The following is a 17,352-nucleotide window of genomic DNA, read 5'->3' as shown; positions in this document are numbered from 1 at the left end:
TATGTACAGTGTATGCAAAAACATACACTGTACAAGCAAAAACATCTACAAGCTCACAACACAATCAAGTGTTAAGCTTGTCGATTGTAACTTTTTTAAAACACCTCTCATGTCAGACAGGCAGCAGGGTTACTAATACACTGTACAACACATACATCACATCTGAAATAAAGAAAGGGCAACTCAGTGTGTGGTAACCCTATCATATTACCATTATATTATTTTGGACCTGAAAATAAATGTTTGATGACATCCAGAAACCAAGACAACAGTTGCTGGATTTAGAGGGGAGGGGTTGTTAGTCAGAGTGACCTTGTATGAACTTATTTCAATGCTATACAGTAGGAGTGCAAATAGCAAGTAAACCGGGAAGACAATATCATAATGTAGAAACTGGACGAATCATCTCACCCGCAGCCTGAACTTGTTAAAGTCCAGTTAATTTAATGACATGAACCCTAGTGTCCCTACAGACCAAATTAGCATGACATCACCACAACCAAAAATGTTTTTCCGGTATAATGCCAGCAGCATCACATTGGAGCAGTATTATTATTCATTAACATTATTTCTAGAAGTACACTTCTGATAATGTTATTGACCATTAATAATATATTTTGTTCGAAATATTCACAGGTAGACAAACTAGACAAGGCTATATGTTCTGGACAATTTACATAATTCTAATATTTGTAAATGATACGTAGCTTGCAGAGTTAGTTCAGTCAGATAGTCGAGGGGTTAATACACTGCACTACTATGTGGGTGTATACAGTGTTTGCAAGACCCACATGTCATACGCTGATGTGGCAGTCAGCTGACCAATTGGGCGGGGTATTTAAGCTTACTTAAGACTGCATTCTTCCTGCCTTCCTTCTCTGCATATGGTTCCTGGTTGTTGTCTAGAATGAATAAGAAGGATGGTGCACGGAGGCGCGTCCTAGGCTCCTGCAGGAGGTTTGCACATGCTCAGTGTAAACAGGAACTGCAATGATGAGGTGTTCCAACAGAGGTGCTAGAGGTGCATTAGGCCCAATCCCAATTGCCTCCCTCAAGCCCTGAGCCCTGGACCCTCATTGACTTTTTTTTTATAATATATATTTTTTATCCCACGATTTTGTAACCCATTTTTCACCCCTGTGTCAATCATCTAATGTGATCCTGGGCTCTACACACCCTCCACCAACCTGGGGAGAGCAACAGACTTAACTCATGCTTCCTTGCTTGAGTGTCCAAGTTGCTCCTTTACACCTGACAGGGGGGAGTTTCCCTGGTTGGACGTAGCGCATGGAAGGAACACGTTATTCCAACCAGTTCCTTTCCCCTCCATCAGGCGCCCCGGCTGGCCAGGGGGAGGCAGTTTAGAGACCAGGATTACTGCATGTTTTTGTGAGGGTATCTACCCTAGGGGACACGGGGAGAACATGCAAACTCCACACAGAAAGGCCCTTTCGCCAACCCCGCCTTCGGGTATGGGCACTGATGACGCGGAGGAGGAAACACGCCGCCAGCACCCACAGCACCCCGAGCGGGAATCGAACCCAGGACCTTCTAGCTGTGAGGCGACAGCACTACCAACTGTGCCACCGTGCCTCATTGACTTTAATGACGTCAGCTGTAAGTGCTTGAGGGTGAGAGGCTGCAAGGGCTCCAAATTGTGAAAGAAATGGGACAGCACTTTGAAGATGAGTCCGCCATTCATGACACTTTGCATCACTTTATACAAACTGTCCTCATTCACAGCCAGTGCCTACCTACATGCTTGGCCTATTTATACATGTCTATCATGTCTATTTTAGTATTTAAGATGATCGTTTTATTATTAGTTTAATAAATACACTTTCCTGTGTGATATGAGTTGTAATATTCATATATAATAATATGCATTATACATTTCATTTCCATATTATTTTACTTTGCTCATCAAGTCAGTGAGGGCTCATTGAGTCAGCAAGGGAGTGGATTGGGTTTGGGCCTTAGAGTTGCTGACACTGAACTGAAATAATAAAAAGAATATCACAAAAAGAGAATAGTACAAAGTTGATTTTGTTTTTATTTAAAAAAGTATATCTATTTCATAACTGTGGAAAAAACATTGTGTATAACAGACTGAAAGATAAAGGACAAGTACATTCACTAAATGTTAATGTTTTTGTATATTTTCTTTTGTGGATTTTTCATGTTCTTGGATGTGTCAAACTTTTATTTTTGTGAAATGACAAAGGAACATGGATACTGTTCATTCAAGTGCTGTGGATGATACAAAACATTTGAAAAGGGAAGGGTGGCTGCTGTTTAATTCTCAACTGTTCTGGATCTCATTATTTGCATCACAAGTTATGAGCTTTCTATCTAGCACCTCTGCTGGAACACTCCATCATCGCAGTTCCTGTTTACACTGAGCATGTGCAAACCTCCCGCAGGAGCCTAGGCCGCGCCTCCGTGCACTATCCTTCTTATTCATTCTAGGTTGTTGTCATGCGCAGTTTGCTCCCAGTCTCCCACCGCCACCCCAGCACCACCGATGGGCATTGCTATTTCTGTTCCCCATGGGGGGGGGGGGGGGGGGGGGGGGTATTGTATATCTACTGTATCTCCCTGCTCTTAATGTTTAATGATGGCTGTATAATTGTGTCGATCAGGGACAAAATGTAGCAGAGCTGAACACTAAGATAAATCCCCAGACAGAGTACCTTTAGACCATGGAACATTACTCTACTTGTACTGTAAACCTCTACTAACCACATAACCCTACACTACATCCTTTGTTGACCGGGGTCTAAATGGAACATTACTCTACTTGTAAACCTGTACTAACCACATAACCCTACATTCTTTGTTGACCCAGGTTTCTATACCAGGCCCCCTCCTTTCTGCACAGGTGGAGATCTTAAATGTACTGTGAAGCTGCTCAAACATCGATCCGCTGTCACAAGTCAACACCTGGGTCATTTTAGAGGTCATAAGCCAGTCTAGTGTTTATTGCAGTTATACTGTTATGTGCTCCAGCTGGTCCACATTAAACTGCTCATAACGACTAAAGAAGCTTAGCCAGTGAGTGGGACAGTGATTTCCTTCAACTCACATTCTTACCAGAGACACGGTAAAAAGAAAACTTGCAATAGTAGTAGTAGTAGTAGTGTAATTGCACAATCTCAGTCTCTCTCTTTCTCTCTCTCTCTCTCAAATCGAAAGAATAAACAATTTGTTTGTTTCTCTTCTTTATACTGACTAGTATACTAGTATACTGAAGTAGTTTAAATCCATGACACCAAAAGGATAGCAGAAAACATTCAAAGCATCCAAAAAGTTCCCTTCACTTTATCATTTGGAACAGTTTATTGTGGCCTTATGGGGTCAATTTGACATCTGGATTCAAGCTATCTCAAGAACACTTAGAAGTTAGAACAGCACAATTTCCTTCACCTGGAATCAGAACTTGTTTCTCAAATTTGGGGATTAAATTAGGATTACGTCCAAGAAATATGCTGAACAAATGGATTGGGTCAGTATAAGCACAATGAATCAATCAGCCTATCTGGAGGTTGTCAAAGATAGCCTAAACTGTTACGATGAGACATACACAGCATCTGTTCTGTCTACTGTAATGACCAAATAGAACCTAATTATTTACTTCAGTGACAGGTAATCATGAACTCACGCTACATAACACAAAACTGCTACATCTGTCTCCAAGACAAATTTCTCCCAAGGGAGACAAATAAAGATAACCTTGAACCTTGATGTTCTGTCCCAGTGGTATAACCAAAAGGCTGTGATATATGAGCAACATGCTGAAGCATAGCAGATGAGGAACTTAGCCAGCAACCATGATCATGCATGTTTTCAATTGGATAGGTTTCAAAATGAAATCTCGATTCTCCGCCATTTGAAAACTCCTTTTTTAGGCCAAAGTTAAACTTATACAATAGTGGAGAGACCCCTTTTGAGTGTATAATTGAGATACATATTAAACTTTACTGCAGTTTTGTCTCTTGAATCTTGCAACTCACTGTGAATTCAATAATGGCAAAAACCAAAATAGTGTTGATCATTTAAAAAAAAACAATGATTTGGCAAGTTATTACATCTTACTTAGGTGATAATGACCACTGTTTCTCTTTTTGTTGCTGTTTAATTGATTTTCAATAACATGTAGATTCTTTTACAAACAATGAACATTACCTTTATCCATATTCATTCTCCTTTATTCATCCATAATTGTTAGCTTTATTATTATTTTCTATTTCTCAGTAAAATTTAGTGGTAAAGCACCTTGAGCTACATCCTATGCACAAAAGTGTGATTTGAATAAATTATATTATAAGCATTACTATTACATTAAGTTAAGTTAAGAGGCTGCTAGTAGTATGTCCTCCACAGAGGGTCTGTCAATGGGACTCTGACAGCAGTGTGACAACAGCACCTTCCCATGTTCATCGAGGACAAAATCACCTCCGAGCTGAAAAATTAACCAACATAAAAAGAAACTCATGCATTTCAACTTTTTCCAAATGTAAAAATTGGAAGGACAAACCATAAAATGATAGAGCAAAATGCCTTATTTGTGGCAAATGCCAAGATTTGACTCCTTTTGTAACTACTTAAACCCTATATACTTAGTTGGATCCCCAAGGGCTCTATTCTTGTTCCACTCCTTTCTTCTACACCAATCTCTTCACCAAAAATAGACGATCTACAAGCTCAAAATGCGACAAGTCACACAAAACGTGTTGTGACCTGGTAGTTCTGCTATTTTCTTCACACCAGAATAGGGATGATGGGGTTCAAGTGATTTTAGATTCATATGACATTATGCTCACCAATTACATTTCTCAGCTTACATTCTGAGCTGCAGGTATCATTTTACCTGGAACATGTCATCTTCAATCGATGGAAGCCCTCTTGGGAATTCCATATCTGCAACCACATACTCGGCATAGAGAAGCATGTTGCCGAAGTTCAACACTTTCTTCAGAGATGCTCCCAACCCAAATACCCTGTACACCTGTAATCATAAATAAAACATTCTTTATTTCTGACAGATACAATCCACCAGCAGGAGCCCTGTAAAATTAGAACTTCGTATTGGACGTCAAACCTGTCTGTCTGGGTCCAATAGCATATCATACTGACAGCCTGTCTCCTGAAGCCAATTCAAAGCTCCCTCCTGACAGCCAAATGAGACCACCAGCACGCGCACTGACAGTGTATCCAGGGCTCTCTGAAAATTAGAAAATCACATAATATATTGATTAAGCACTGAATATAGCAGGAGTCTTTGGAAAAATACAAAACAAGCCTTTTTCCTATCACACAAAAACTTGGCAGTCCCCGCCCCTATAGTAACTCTGAGGACCCTCTAGGTAGGGGCACAGACCCCCAGGTGAAGACCCATGTACTAGTAAAACTACTGTACTTAATTAAACAAAGGTCAATTGTGTGTGTGTGTGTGTGTGTGTGTGTGTGTGTGTGTGTGTGTGTGTGTGTGTGTGTGTGTACCAGACATGCATGGGTCAAATCAAATGGTTTGGAGTATTGGAGTAACAGATGGCTAGGTTTTACAGCATCAGGACCATTCAGATAAGTCATTCTTAGAACTTATTGTACTTTTCTAATATGTGGCAAACTTATCCCATCTGGTATTCATAGTCAAAGCCGAAAAAAACGAAACAAACAAACAAAAATATATTTTTGAGTGGTGCAACCGGAACCGGGCCGTCACCCTGGGTGCGTTCCTGTGGGTCTGGGAACCCCCCCCCCCCCCACGGAGTTGCACCACTCACTTCACACAGGTGTGATTTTTACTAACTGACCCAGGCTCTGTGATTACCTGACTGGCCTCCAGATCTTTTAGATGGAGACGGCAGAGAAGGCATGAAAACTGACGGATTAACACCAGAAGAATCTTTTCACCTTTCCCAAAGTATCTCCCCAATGTTAGAGCTCTTGAAGACAGTAGAATAACAGAGGTTACCAAAAGCTGAGGTTACCAAAAGCTGTCCGAAATGACTGTATGTGTAGTACTCCTGTATGTCCTCCTGAGTAGACTAAAGACGCGGAGTTGGAGTTTCTACATAAAGAAACGTCAGAAGAGAATCTGAGATGGATGTTTATTAAACAGGACAATGTGGGCATTTTGGTTATGATTTTTTTATGAAAATGAGATGATATAGCTAATATCCTGTTCAGTGGGTACAGTACACACTCAATTATAACAGAGACCCCTGTATAACTATAAACACCATAACACAACTATTTAAAATTCATTGAGTGAAACTAATCAAACTCACTCCCCAGTCCTGGCATTTATGAGAGGTGTCTCAGCTGAGATAAATCTTGCTTGAGGGCCATGGTCCAGCATTTCAACACTCAGATGTAGCTCACGGTCCAAGTACTCCAGAAATGCATCCCATTCCACCTGTTTCATATTGAGCACAACCACCAAGTCAATATAAGAAACTGCAGAGAATTGCGTTTATATTGGATACATATTTGAAATAAATAAATAAATAAAGTAATTGGCCTCTAGCAAGACTATATGTCATATAACTCACTGCCAGCTGCATAAGGTCCTCCACGGCATCCCGCAATGCAGAGCACCTGCAGTTTGCAACAATTCTTTAGGTTTGAGCCCATAGCCTACTGTAGTTCTTAGCATGTGGCTATTATGTTTATTATTGATGTCTTATTTCTGGAAATTTGGTCTTACTGATATCCACGTTTCCACAGCTCCTCTGCCTCATTTTTTGTCCTTACAGATAGACTGGTGAAGATATTAAAAATGAAAAACAATGAATGGCGGAATCATTTACTGCACATACAGTATCCCAGACTATATATTTTTTCAAATAGTGTGCGTATATATAAGCTAAGCTAATAAAAAACAAATAGGCTAAAGGTGGTGTAAGGTGGTAAAATATTTTTGTTCTTGTAGGCTATATAGTCGAAAAAAAGTTAAAGCTCTATATTTTATAGTAATCATTGCCTATTCCTATTCCTTATTCAGAAATTAATTATATGGTATCAATCCAATCTCTCTGATTGGATTGGATTAGCTCTGGTCCATAGCCCTAATGGTTCTATGCAGAGCAGAATCATAGAAGCATTAGGGCTATGGATCAGAGCTAGGATGTGATCTGAAAATGTATTTCTGTTTACTAGAGAGGCATGTTACTTATTTTAACTACGACAGGCCTACCACGTACGTGTAGGCCCATCACTTACAGAACCTTTAATTAACTTTCATGCTTTATATAGCATTATGGATTTCTGTATTTAAAAACAACAACCTTGTATACAATACAGCGCCAGCTTCAATCAAACCCAGCATGCACTCATTTCGTTCAATACGAATTCTCTTCCTGATGAAGTCTTCAAGGGAACCTATGAGACATAAATGCTTATGTTTGTATACGCCATGGTTCATGACGCTCGTATTTCATCATCATCATGACAGTCATGTTTCAGGGCTAGTATACACCGTCGTACGGTACCGACGACAAAGTGGACGATGCCACGATGGTGAAGTAAACAGCCATGGTTAGTGACTGCATGTCTACTGTAGGACTTAAATCATTCGCATTCGTGGCGTGATTTCATTAATGGAACTGTTTGACCCTAATAGTGATAACCTACCTTCCTTGCTTTCCTTCCTTGCGACTTCCAGCAGAACTTTACCCCTTTCAACAAAAGTAATCAGTGCTTTCGCACGAGAAAGTGCTGAAGTGTCCTCCCCCGCGGCCATTTCTTTTTAAAGCAAAGGTCAGTAGGCTAATAAATAAATACACAGATAGATCAACCCAACTCGTCAGAAACAGCCTGCCTTACACTTACAGGACAAGCCAAGCTAGCTGATCCAGTGTAGGCCGTTTCAATGGACGTATGCTGCCCGGCCGGCCCATATGATATGAGACTAGTGACTGAGATACCGGTAAAATAATTTTGTTTGACATGAATGGTGTGACCGTGTGAGTGTCAAACACACTTAACTTCCCCTTCTCATCACTGCGTCAAGGAATAAAGTTATGCATTTTGGAAAAATAAATCTTCCTGTAGGCCTATATCCTCCCAAAGAAAACTGTGTGTGTGTGTGTGTGTGTGTGTGTGTGTGTGTGTGTGTGTGTATATATATATATATATATATATATATATATATATATATATATATATATATATATATATAGCCTAATGGCCTCAAACGTACTTCAGATGTTGGACTTGAATCTCGGGCGTTAGGCCTATATAGTAGCAGGCCTATATTATTATTATAGTAGGCGTTATAAAGTAGGCCTATTCTACAACATCATCAGACCCTTATATTCTTGTTTGTGCCCATGATGTATCATGTAGCAATAGTAGAAATTGTAGGCCTTCAATGAAAAACATTCAGTGTTCAAATCATGTGTACATTTCATTATTTCAGACCATGTTCCAAAGCATATATTTATTCTTTATGTTTATACATTCTGGAAAAAGTAGACAATTTAACATTGAGGTGCCCACAGTGCCTATGTGCCTACTCTTTCGGTTACCGTTTCTGTTATCCTTCACAAAAACACATGAAGACAAAGACAACTTTTTAGTTTTCTTAATTTCTATAAATCTTTATTGCTAAGTTATAGGCTACTATTCACAGTAATTTGGTGGCCTAATCAACCATCTCCATTTCCAGGTCTCTCTGCTCCTGGCATCCGCCATCTGTGCCATCCTCATCTGTGCCGTTCACCGAGAAAGTGATCTCCGGGGTTTGATCACCACTGCATGACTCTGAGTGGTGCTGTTCTTCTGAATCCTGGACGACCTCAGTGAGTCCATATAACTGGCTGTCTTCTTGGGAAAGCTCCTCTTGAGGTATGATGTGGGAAATCCTGAACGAACTCGCGATCTCCTGCAGAAGGGACTCCTCAGATTTAAGTTTGGACAGTTCCTTAGTCAGCAGGATTTCAGCGGCGGGGGTGGTTTTTGGAGTCTCAGGGGGGGCTTCAGTGGACGGTTTAGCCTGTTCCTCATTTGGTTTCTCAACAGCAGTCTCCAGAACCGCAGGGCTTTCCTTCTCAGTTGGCTCAGATGCTGAGCTGACATCTGGATGACCACTGGCCTCTTGCACCTTCTGGTACAGAGTCTTACGCTCTTCTTGCAGTGCTCTGCACAGTTTCTCCAACTTCTGGTTCTTAATGGTGAAAAGTTCAAACTCCTTCTCCTTCAGTGTTTTCTGCAAGGGATTGAATTATAATGGACATAATGTTTTAGACTACACAATCTTGTTAACCTTTTCACATCTATTTGCTGGATGCTTGTGCATACAGACTACAGCAGTAAATGTCCAGTAACAGCCCTAATCAAATATAAGCAGGACATTCATTTTTGTGCTATTTTGGTTTATTATGATCATCTTCATCATCTTATTGTATTGTATTTTTGGTCTAAACTGTTGAAGAGACATAACTTTGACTGCAGTGTTGGTTTGCCCAACCTTTGACTTATACTGCTGGTGCACAAGACATTTGGTACTGATTGGTCCAATGGTTTGGTATATTCACCCCAGACACACACACGCAAGCACGCACGCACGCACAGACAGACAGACAGACAGACACACGGACAGACAGACCCTCTTCTAGATTGCTCACCCCACTGGATGAGCAACGCTCTAAAAACCTTGAACATTGAACATGGTTGTGGGGGTGTTTTCTAAGGTTAAAAAACTAGAGGGTTGCGCACACCCAGTCCCTCGCTGGTGCTGGACAAAGGTAGATATACAGTGCAAATGAAATGAAGTCCGCACAACAGCTCTGCTCCACAGTGTTTAATTTATTTAAACACCGACGTTCCGGCCATGACAGGCCTTCATCAGGTGACCTGATGGCCAGTCATCAGGCCAATCTTGGCCTAAAACACTGTGGAGCAGAGCTGTTGTGTGGACTTCCTGTTTTCTAAGGTGTCTGTCAGCTGCTGGTGGACAGAGCCTGATGCGGCTCTGCTAACTAGTGGCTGCATCCGCAGTCTGATAAACTACAAATGTGAGAAGTGAGCACAGATAATCAGGTATGCTTGGTCTATATAAGACAGACAGACTGGGAAGAATGATCACAGCTGTGGAATTATACTAACCCTAAAAAGGCTGATGTACCATATGTGCTGTAAAACGCCTATCATCATTTATGTTTGAACATTGTGTTGTTGGAAATATACATGCTTCTTGCCAAGGTCCCTCACAGTCTTCAAACATGTGCCATTTGGTGAATTCACATCACCTGATTTCTCCTTGTGCTCCACAAACCATGCTACATATGCTACTGTACAACAGATGATAACAAATATGTCTTACATCAGACACCATGTCAAGGAGAGCCTTGTTGCAGCCATCAAAGCGAGTCTTCCATGACATACACTCTTTCTCCAGCTTCTTCATCTTCTTGTGCATCTGCAACACAGAACAACAGCATTCAGAAACGAAAAAATAGCTCTATAAATAGCTGCCAAATTCAGCCCTAATCCTGAACTAGAGAAAGAGGACTTATTTTTGTTTGTCTTTGAGGCGAGATGTGATGTGTTTTTATAAGCCCCATGGGTTTTGTGTATTTCCAAATGACAATTCAGGTAATTACTGTAGCAGACACTCCAGAGCAACTTAGAAAGTGCAAGATTAATGTAAAGGGTATGAACCCTAGTCAACAAAGGACAGGCTAAATGGTTATAAGTATAGCACAAAGAGAACAATTAAGTGCTCTGAAGTAACTAGGATACGAGGGATTCCGGGGAAACATGAAACCTGGCATCTGTCTAAACAAATTTCTAAATAAAATACTTAGCTCTATCTAGTTGGCTTAATGCAACAAAATCAAAACAAATATGATATATCCAGTCTTCATGGGGTGAGTAATCGATAGAAAAAAGGCTATTTAGGCGTGAACTATCCCTTTAATTAACAAGGAACATATGGAGCAATTCCTTTGAATAGTCTAATAAATACACAAAGTGTTTCTGACCTTGTCCATGTCCTGTTTGAACGATGCATATACTCCATTACTCTTCGACACGGTGCCTTGGAATTCATCAAACTTCTCAGAGTACATAGCAAGCTGGAGACAGATGACAAGAACAAAAAACTAAATCATGTCTGTATTGAAGTAGGCCTACATGAAAAGACTTAAAGTCAAACATCTCAGTCATGCATGATGACCCCTGACTGTACAGTACCTGGGCCTTCAAGCCACATTCTTGCTCCTTCATGACCTTCACTTGCAATTTGCTCTCGGCCGCTTGTTTCAGCAGCTGTGGAGAATTGATCATTTCCATTAACAAGGTCACTGTGAGAACAGAATTTGTCTGTGCAGTGTGCACTGTAAAATCCTCAGTTTCAATTTGACTCAGACTCTAGAAGCCTGTTGTACTACAGTGCCACTGACAACTGCTTTTCTGCATTAAGGGACACCATCATTCGATGAAGAAATATAAATATAATGTCACTCTGTTCAAATGAGTGAGAAATGGAACGGTCAGTTTACAGAGTAAGAGCTAAATTGACACTCAGGATTTGCAGTACCATTCAATGACATGAATTCTCCAGACTCACATGTTCTTTTTCTATTTTGCGCTTCTCCTCTGCTTCTTTAAGCAGCATGTTGGCTTGTGCAAGTTTGGTCTCCAGCAGCTTCTCTTTCAGATCTCTATGTTTGAAGACCTTGTCCAGGTTCTTTTAGACAGAAGACATCAGATGAGTTAGATTCACTGAAAATGTTGGCAACATGGTGTATTCGTTTCGGCTCCAGCCCAACCACACTTTTGATCAGGTTATCTCATGCCATATCACTGGATTGCTATGTAATTCCTATAGAGATGATATTGTAAAGATTCAATATCAGACTTGGGTCAAATAGTATATAAATAATATATGTTTTGATAGTTCTTGAAATACCAAAGATGGTATTTAGAGTTCCTGGATAATAACTGAAAGCCATATAGTCAACTAGACAACTGTTACATTCTCCATTACAAAGCTACAAGTCTTTTAATGATCTGGAACAGGCCCATACCGCCTCTCTCTGGTCATATTGTGAAATGAGCGACTTGAGTTTCTCGGCCAGGCCGCTGTTCTCCTGACACAGTTTGGTGTTACGGGTGCTGTGCTCCTCAATCTGGGCCTGAATTTCGCTGAGCGTGCCCTGGAAATGCGTGGTGATGTCCTTCCTCTTGAGGTCATCTTCTCTGCACCTCTGCAGGGTCTCCTCCTACATTTCCAACACAGAGGAATGATTTAGACATTCAGAAACACAACACTCAGAAATGTCAAATTAAATGAAAGTTTCGAGGTGCACGGCCCAACAATATCACGTTAAGAAGAAGACAGCCAGAGCTCAATAAATGTCCTTATCACATATTATGGTAGTTTTATTTGCCTCACCCAGACAGAGCATAACGGACACGTTTCAACCTTAACGGTCTTCCTCAGTGTTATGGCACAAAGCACTTAGACTTGTAACATCCTACATCTATGATCTATGTTAAAGCTCTTTTACCCCTTTGTTATCCAAGAGCCCAAGCACATAAATATTTATTTATTTATTATTTCGTTTTTTCTTTGTTTTTTGACACAGAATGCAAATGTGCAAACTTGTAGCATTCCTGTTGGGAATGAAACAAGCTCCTCACAGTGTAAACCAATAACTCTAGTTCTGAGAACATCTGACAATAAATCATAGAAATCCATGAACTCTGCAAGGTTCGAGGTACTTGTGGTACAGTGGGATGGTGTGTTGTGATTTTCTTATTCTGAATATTCGGATCTACAAGCTTGCAACATGTCGTGAACTTAGACCTGCTATTTCTGGAGAAGAGATAGAAGGAAACAAGAGCAGACCAAAATAGAGCATCAACTCGGTTTCACTAAGAATAAGAGTTTAAGTGGTTACGGACTTATTGTGCTTTTAAGAGCTAAGATGTATTACTTTGCAACTTTATGTATTGAGACTTCAAAGCACAAACCATCAAAAATGTGTGCTGATTGCTGAGGTACCTTTAATGTCTTGTTGTGCCTCTGCAGCTCTCGACACAGTCCCTCCAGCTTGCTGCGTGCCAGGACAGCCCTGCTGTGCTCACTCTGCAGCTGGTCCTTTTCCTTCATCACCTGGAGCAGTTTCTTCTGCAGAATCTTTAGCTGCTTCTGGTCACTGCGATGTTCTTCCAACTATGGATTATATGCAAATACATAGATAGCACATAAAACACACATGGCTCGATAAATGTTGGGCAAGCTACTAGTTATTTATTACCGGTACTCCTTTGAAATCTATCTTGGTTAAAAACAAAATCACGTTCATTTTTGCAATTGTAATATGTTACACTAGTTACTGGGGAAATAAACAATTTTACAGTAATATATTACAGTAACTAGTTATTGCAAACAATGTACATACTAGACATGTAATACACATTACAATTTAGACATACATCTATCGAGAGTGACTTATGATTACGAAGAGCGAAATCTGAGTAAATGGCTTGAACCCTCAACAAAATGACAGGGGGTAATTAGGAAATAGATCGCAAAGAAAACAATTAATGCTACAAAAAATATGAAAATGGGGAGTGAGCTTGCAGTCCTAACTGGGGGAGAGGTCACTCCACAGCTTGGGAGCCAGGAGGGAGAAGGACACTTGTTGGAGTATTATAGAAGTGTATATTTGTCTCTAAATGTTTTGATGAATTGAACAAGGTGAATCCTCTTGTAAACAAGTGTAATGCTTTATTGGGTCGTCCACTCCAGGGGGGCAGTCAGACAGATATTTTGTGAAGCCACTAAGGAAATCGGGACATCCTGAAAGTTCATATAATGGCCTGTTGTGGCGCTGTCATTGGGCCCAAAAAAACCCATATCCCCATAGAGGTCCATGTATTTGGGCCCAACTTCACCTAGACTGTATTACCTTAATAAACATGGTCATGAATACTTTCTGCTTCCAGTCACTAGTTTAAAGTCTCATTTCTCATGTCATAATATTCTTTTTGGAAAATGATGGTCCCATTTATTAAAAAAATGACCATAAAGTTGCGTATGTTCTGAGGGGCGTGGCTACAGTTACAGTCTATGAATGGGAGCCACCCCCTGTTCGAGTCAAAATAAAAACCAACTAAGAAGAAGGGGGGAAGTCCCGCCTTGTTGTCTGGGCCAGCCAATGGCCAGCTGGGCCAAAACTGACTGACTTCATTTTACGTCCATATCAGACCCGGCGAACGCTTTGTCCATATTTTTACAGTATATGGTCCACTCACAGTTAACAGTTTTTGTATTGAGTTGTTTTTTAAATGTACTGTAATTGTGCAAACTGTTAATAAATACTTCAATCAATCAATCATAGCCAGGGTGTCATAAGGAATTCAGGGAGGGACAGGGACTGAATGTGCGCAAAGAAGGTTTTCTCTTAAGTCTGTGCCACTCACCAGCTCAGCATGCTTCTTAACCGAGGTCTGTAGTTTCTCCTCTGTAGTGCCAAGTTTGCTCAGACTCTGCATCAATAGTGCAGCCTCCTTTCCTGAATAGTTAGTATAGAGAGCAGGTTACAATTATGTCCAAAAGCAAATACTGGTGGGAAATTATTTTAAACTGTTTAAAACAAATGGATGAGTTTGCACAATTAAGATTGGTTGGTTTACAGAAAAGCTCGTAAAAATGGTTATTTAATCCTTGACAGTGACTGGAATGTTCTTTTTGTTACATTTGGCTGCAAACCCCATCCGTCTCCTACTCCAAATAGACAAAAAACAAACGTTTCGAATTATTTGCTAATACTATATTCATCTGAGGTCTGTTAGAGATGGATGCACTTACAACCATTACAGCTATGCTTACACCCCTATCAATTACCGTACACCTTCCAGTTGTGCTGACTGAGCTGAATAGAACCCACCTACCTCCAGAATCAATACAACTTTATTTAGAAGGGGAAAAAACAGACAAAAACAAAGCACCTAGATTTTTGAGCAGCTTCTTCTCCAGTTTCTGGTCTTTGCGGCTATCTGCCTCCTTGACAGCTGTGACAGCCTCACTGGTGTCCTCTAGCTCAGCAGGGATCTCTGCAGCCTGGTAGGTGCTAATGATGTCCTCCAGCTGCTGTTCGAGGTCTTCTGTCAGGTCAATACGTTGCTGACCCTCAGCTGGCCCCGCCTGGGGACCCACCTGCATGAGGCTACCCGCCTTCTGGGAAGTCTCCATTAATCTGGGCTAGTGCTAAGAGGAAGGCAAAAAAACGAAATAAACATTGTTTCTGGTTCACGTCATCCTTGTAAGAGTATCACTGGGACCATTTACAGCCTAGAGGGATTGAGAATTGTACGTAAGTGGGAGGCCAGCAGTTCAAGCTTCAGGTAGGGGCAAGTGAATACAACTAAACTACAACTACGGCCAATTAGAGTTGCCCATGTCCAAGCACTTAATCCACAGCTGATGTGGTTAAGATGACCCATGCATAACATTAGTTTGAAATCACTTTCTAAAAATATCATAATAATAGGCCTATACAGATTACAGACATGAGAATAAATATTAGATTTTCCTGAATCCTGACAAAATAAGTATTACTTGGGAAAATAAACAAATCAAACTAATTTAAAGGCACAAAACTTAATATTAAAGCACTTGATGTTGAACACGTGACACACAACAATGTGTGCCATTTTAAGTTAAAACAAGTGACTATGTACTTTGTCAATTTGGGTTGAAAACAGCTGTTTTAAACACACATCTGATAAATCAGGTTTGATTGAATCTCGGCGTCTATCTGCTTCTTTTTTACAGGCTCATGACTGGGGCTTGTTTATGTGCATAAAATTAGCCTGCCTGTGTCGACTTCACACTCCCTTTGCTTTCACAACCAGAGCACATATGGCACCTGTTCCAGACCCACAGTCTATTTTTGGAACTTCTTAATATGGTCAAGTTATTTATTTATTTCTAATCGACTCTAATTGATGTCAATGTCAGCAGTTGTACACACAAAAAGGTGTAGTAATTATTAGTAAAAAAAAATAAAAAAAAGAAGAAAAGAAAACCCCCTCCCGGTAATGGTCAATATTTAAGAGAATACTTGATTTAGGCATTTGTATTTAAAATCAATCGTGAATACATCCTTGCAAGAAAGGCAGACAAACCCACACTTGATTATATTAACAATGTAGAAGAATTCCAAACAGCCGGTGAACTGCTTGTTACAGGACTCAAGATAGTGGAATAAACAGAACAATGTTCTCACAGAGCAATGCTATTTCAGGAGAACATTATTTATCATGAACTTTTCTTTTTACATAAGGACATAGCCAAGTTCCACTCTCAACTTGGTGAGCTTCACAGCCAAGGAAGAGAGTCAACTAATTCTAACCTCTAACAAAAGTCAGAATTCTGAGAAAAAATGACTATAATTAAATGAGCTAAACAAATGAGCTAACCTGAAACATTACTATAATAAAACACTTTTATACCATTTCAACAAAAATGTAAAATTGTGTCAATTGTGTCAAATTGTGCTAAGGAGTAACTGAACAAGCTCTTACCAGGACCAGGGTCTAGAGGGGAAAAAGGAGAAGTGGAGAGGGACTTAGGGAGACTGCCACCACTGATACAACAGCTGTGATAAGACCTCCTCAAAATAAACTAGAGGGACATAAGAGAGAGAGAGAGAGAGAGAGAGAGAGAGAGAGAGCAAGAGAGAATGGTGGGACATGGCATGGGGGGGTGTAAAGTTATGTCCCTGTCCAGGTCACCCCTCTCGAAACAAGAATCCCCAAACCTTTTGAGTGGCTTGTAATCTAGCAAGACGTGACCCCATTAAACAACATGGAGTAGAGTCAACTGTCACGTGGAGTAAAGCGTAATTACGCGTATGTGTATCACTGTACCTTGTCTATGGGTGTTTAAAGCAGCCATTTTATGCAATGCCTTCACTGCGTGAAACCACCAAACGATGGCATTTTTTTATTTTAAGCCAGGATGCTGTTAACAGCCATATAATTATTCTAACAGATGGGCCTGACAGGCCTGGTCACTGAGTAGAGAGAAAAAGATTGAACTACTTCTCTCTCTCTCTCTCTCTCTCTCTCTTAGTGATTAGAATTACAACATTCTCTCCAACCCTAATAACAGCATTAAAGGAAGCCACATAATGATATATGTATGCATAGATAGAGCCCCCTCCTTGCGTACAGTGTATTGCACAGTATTTACTTTCCATGCATGGAGCCAAATGAACCAAATGGACATCCCTTTAACATCAGCATTACAGACCTGTAAGGGTCCATATAGAACCCACTCAAGGAGCACAGAAGGTCCCTAGACTCCACTTTGAGAACTACTGGCTT

The 17,352-nt window shown here is 40.4% G+C and overlaps 1 protein-coding gene across 1 annotated transcript; it reads right to left on the bottom strand.

The window, feature by feature from the left end:
- Positions 1–8,578: 8,578 nt before the first annotated feature.
- txlnbb (taxilin beta b) lies at positions 8,579–16,688 on the bottom strand. Its single transcript, XM_083792534.1, has 10 exons — positions 16,549–16,688; positions 14,971–15,229; positions 14,443–14,534; positions 13,019–13,189; positions 12,039–12,233; positions 11,579–11,698; positions 11,203–11,277; positions 10,992–11,084; positions 10,331–10,426; positions 8,579–9,214 (listed from the first exon to the last, which is right to left on the bottom strand). Exons 2-10 carry the CDS (start codon positions 15,212–15,214, stop codon positions 8,651–8,653), a joined length of 1,650 nt encoding a protein of 549 aa, XP_083648660.1. The 5' UTR covers positions 15,215–15,229; positions 16,549–16,688; the 3' UTR covers positions 8,579–8,650.
- Between the last annotated feature and the right edge of the window lie 664 nt (positions 16,689–17,352).

Source organism: Protomyctophum parallelum (genome assembly GCF_964188405.1).
Source record: "Protomyctophum parallelum genome assembly, chromosome: 20".
Taxonomy (NCBI): Eukaryota; Metazoa; Chordata; class Actinopteri; order Myctophiformes; family Myctophidae; genus Protomyctophum; species Protomyctophum parallelum.
The sequence above is the reverse complement of the archived record's forward strand: the minus strand, read 5'-3'. Positions and strand labels throughout refer to the sequence as shown.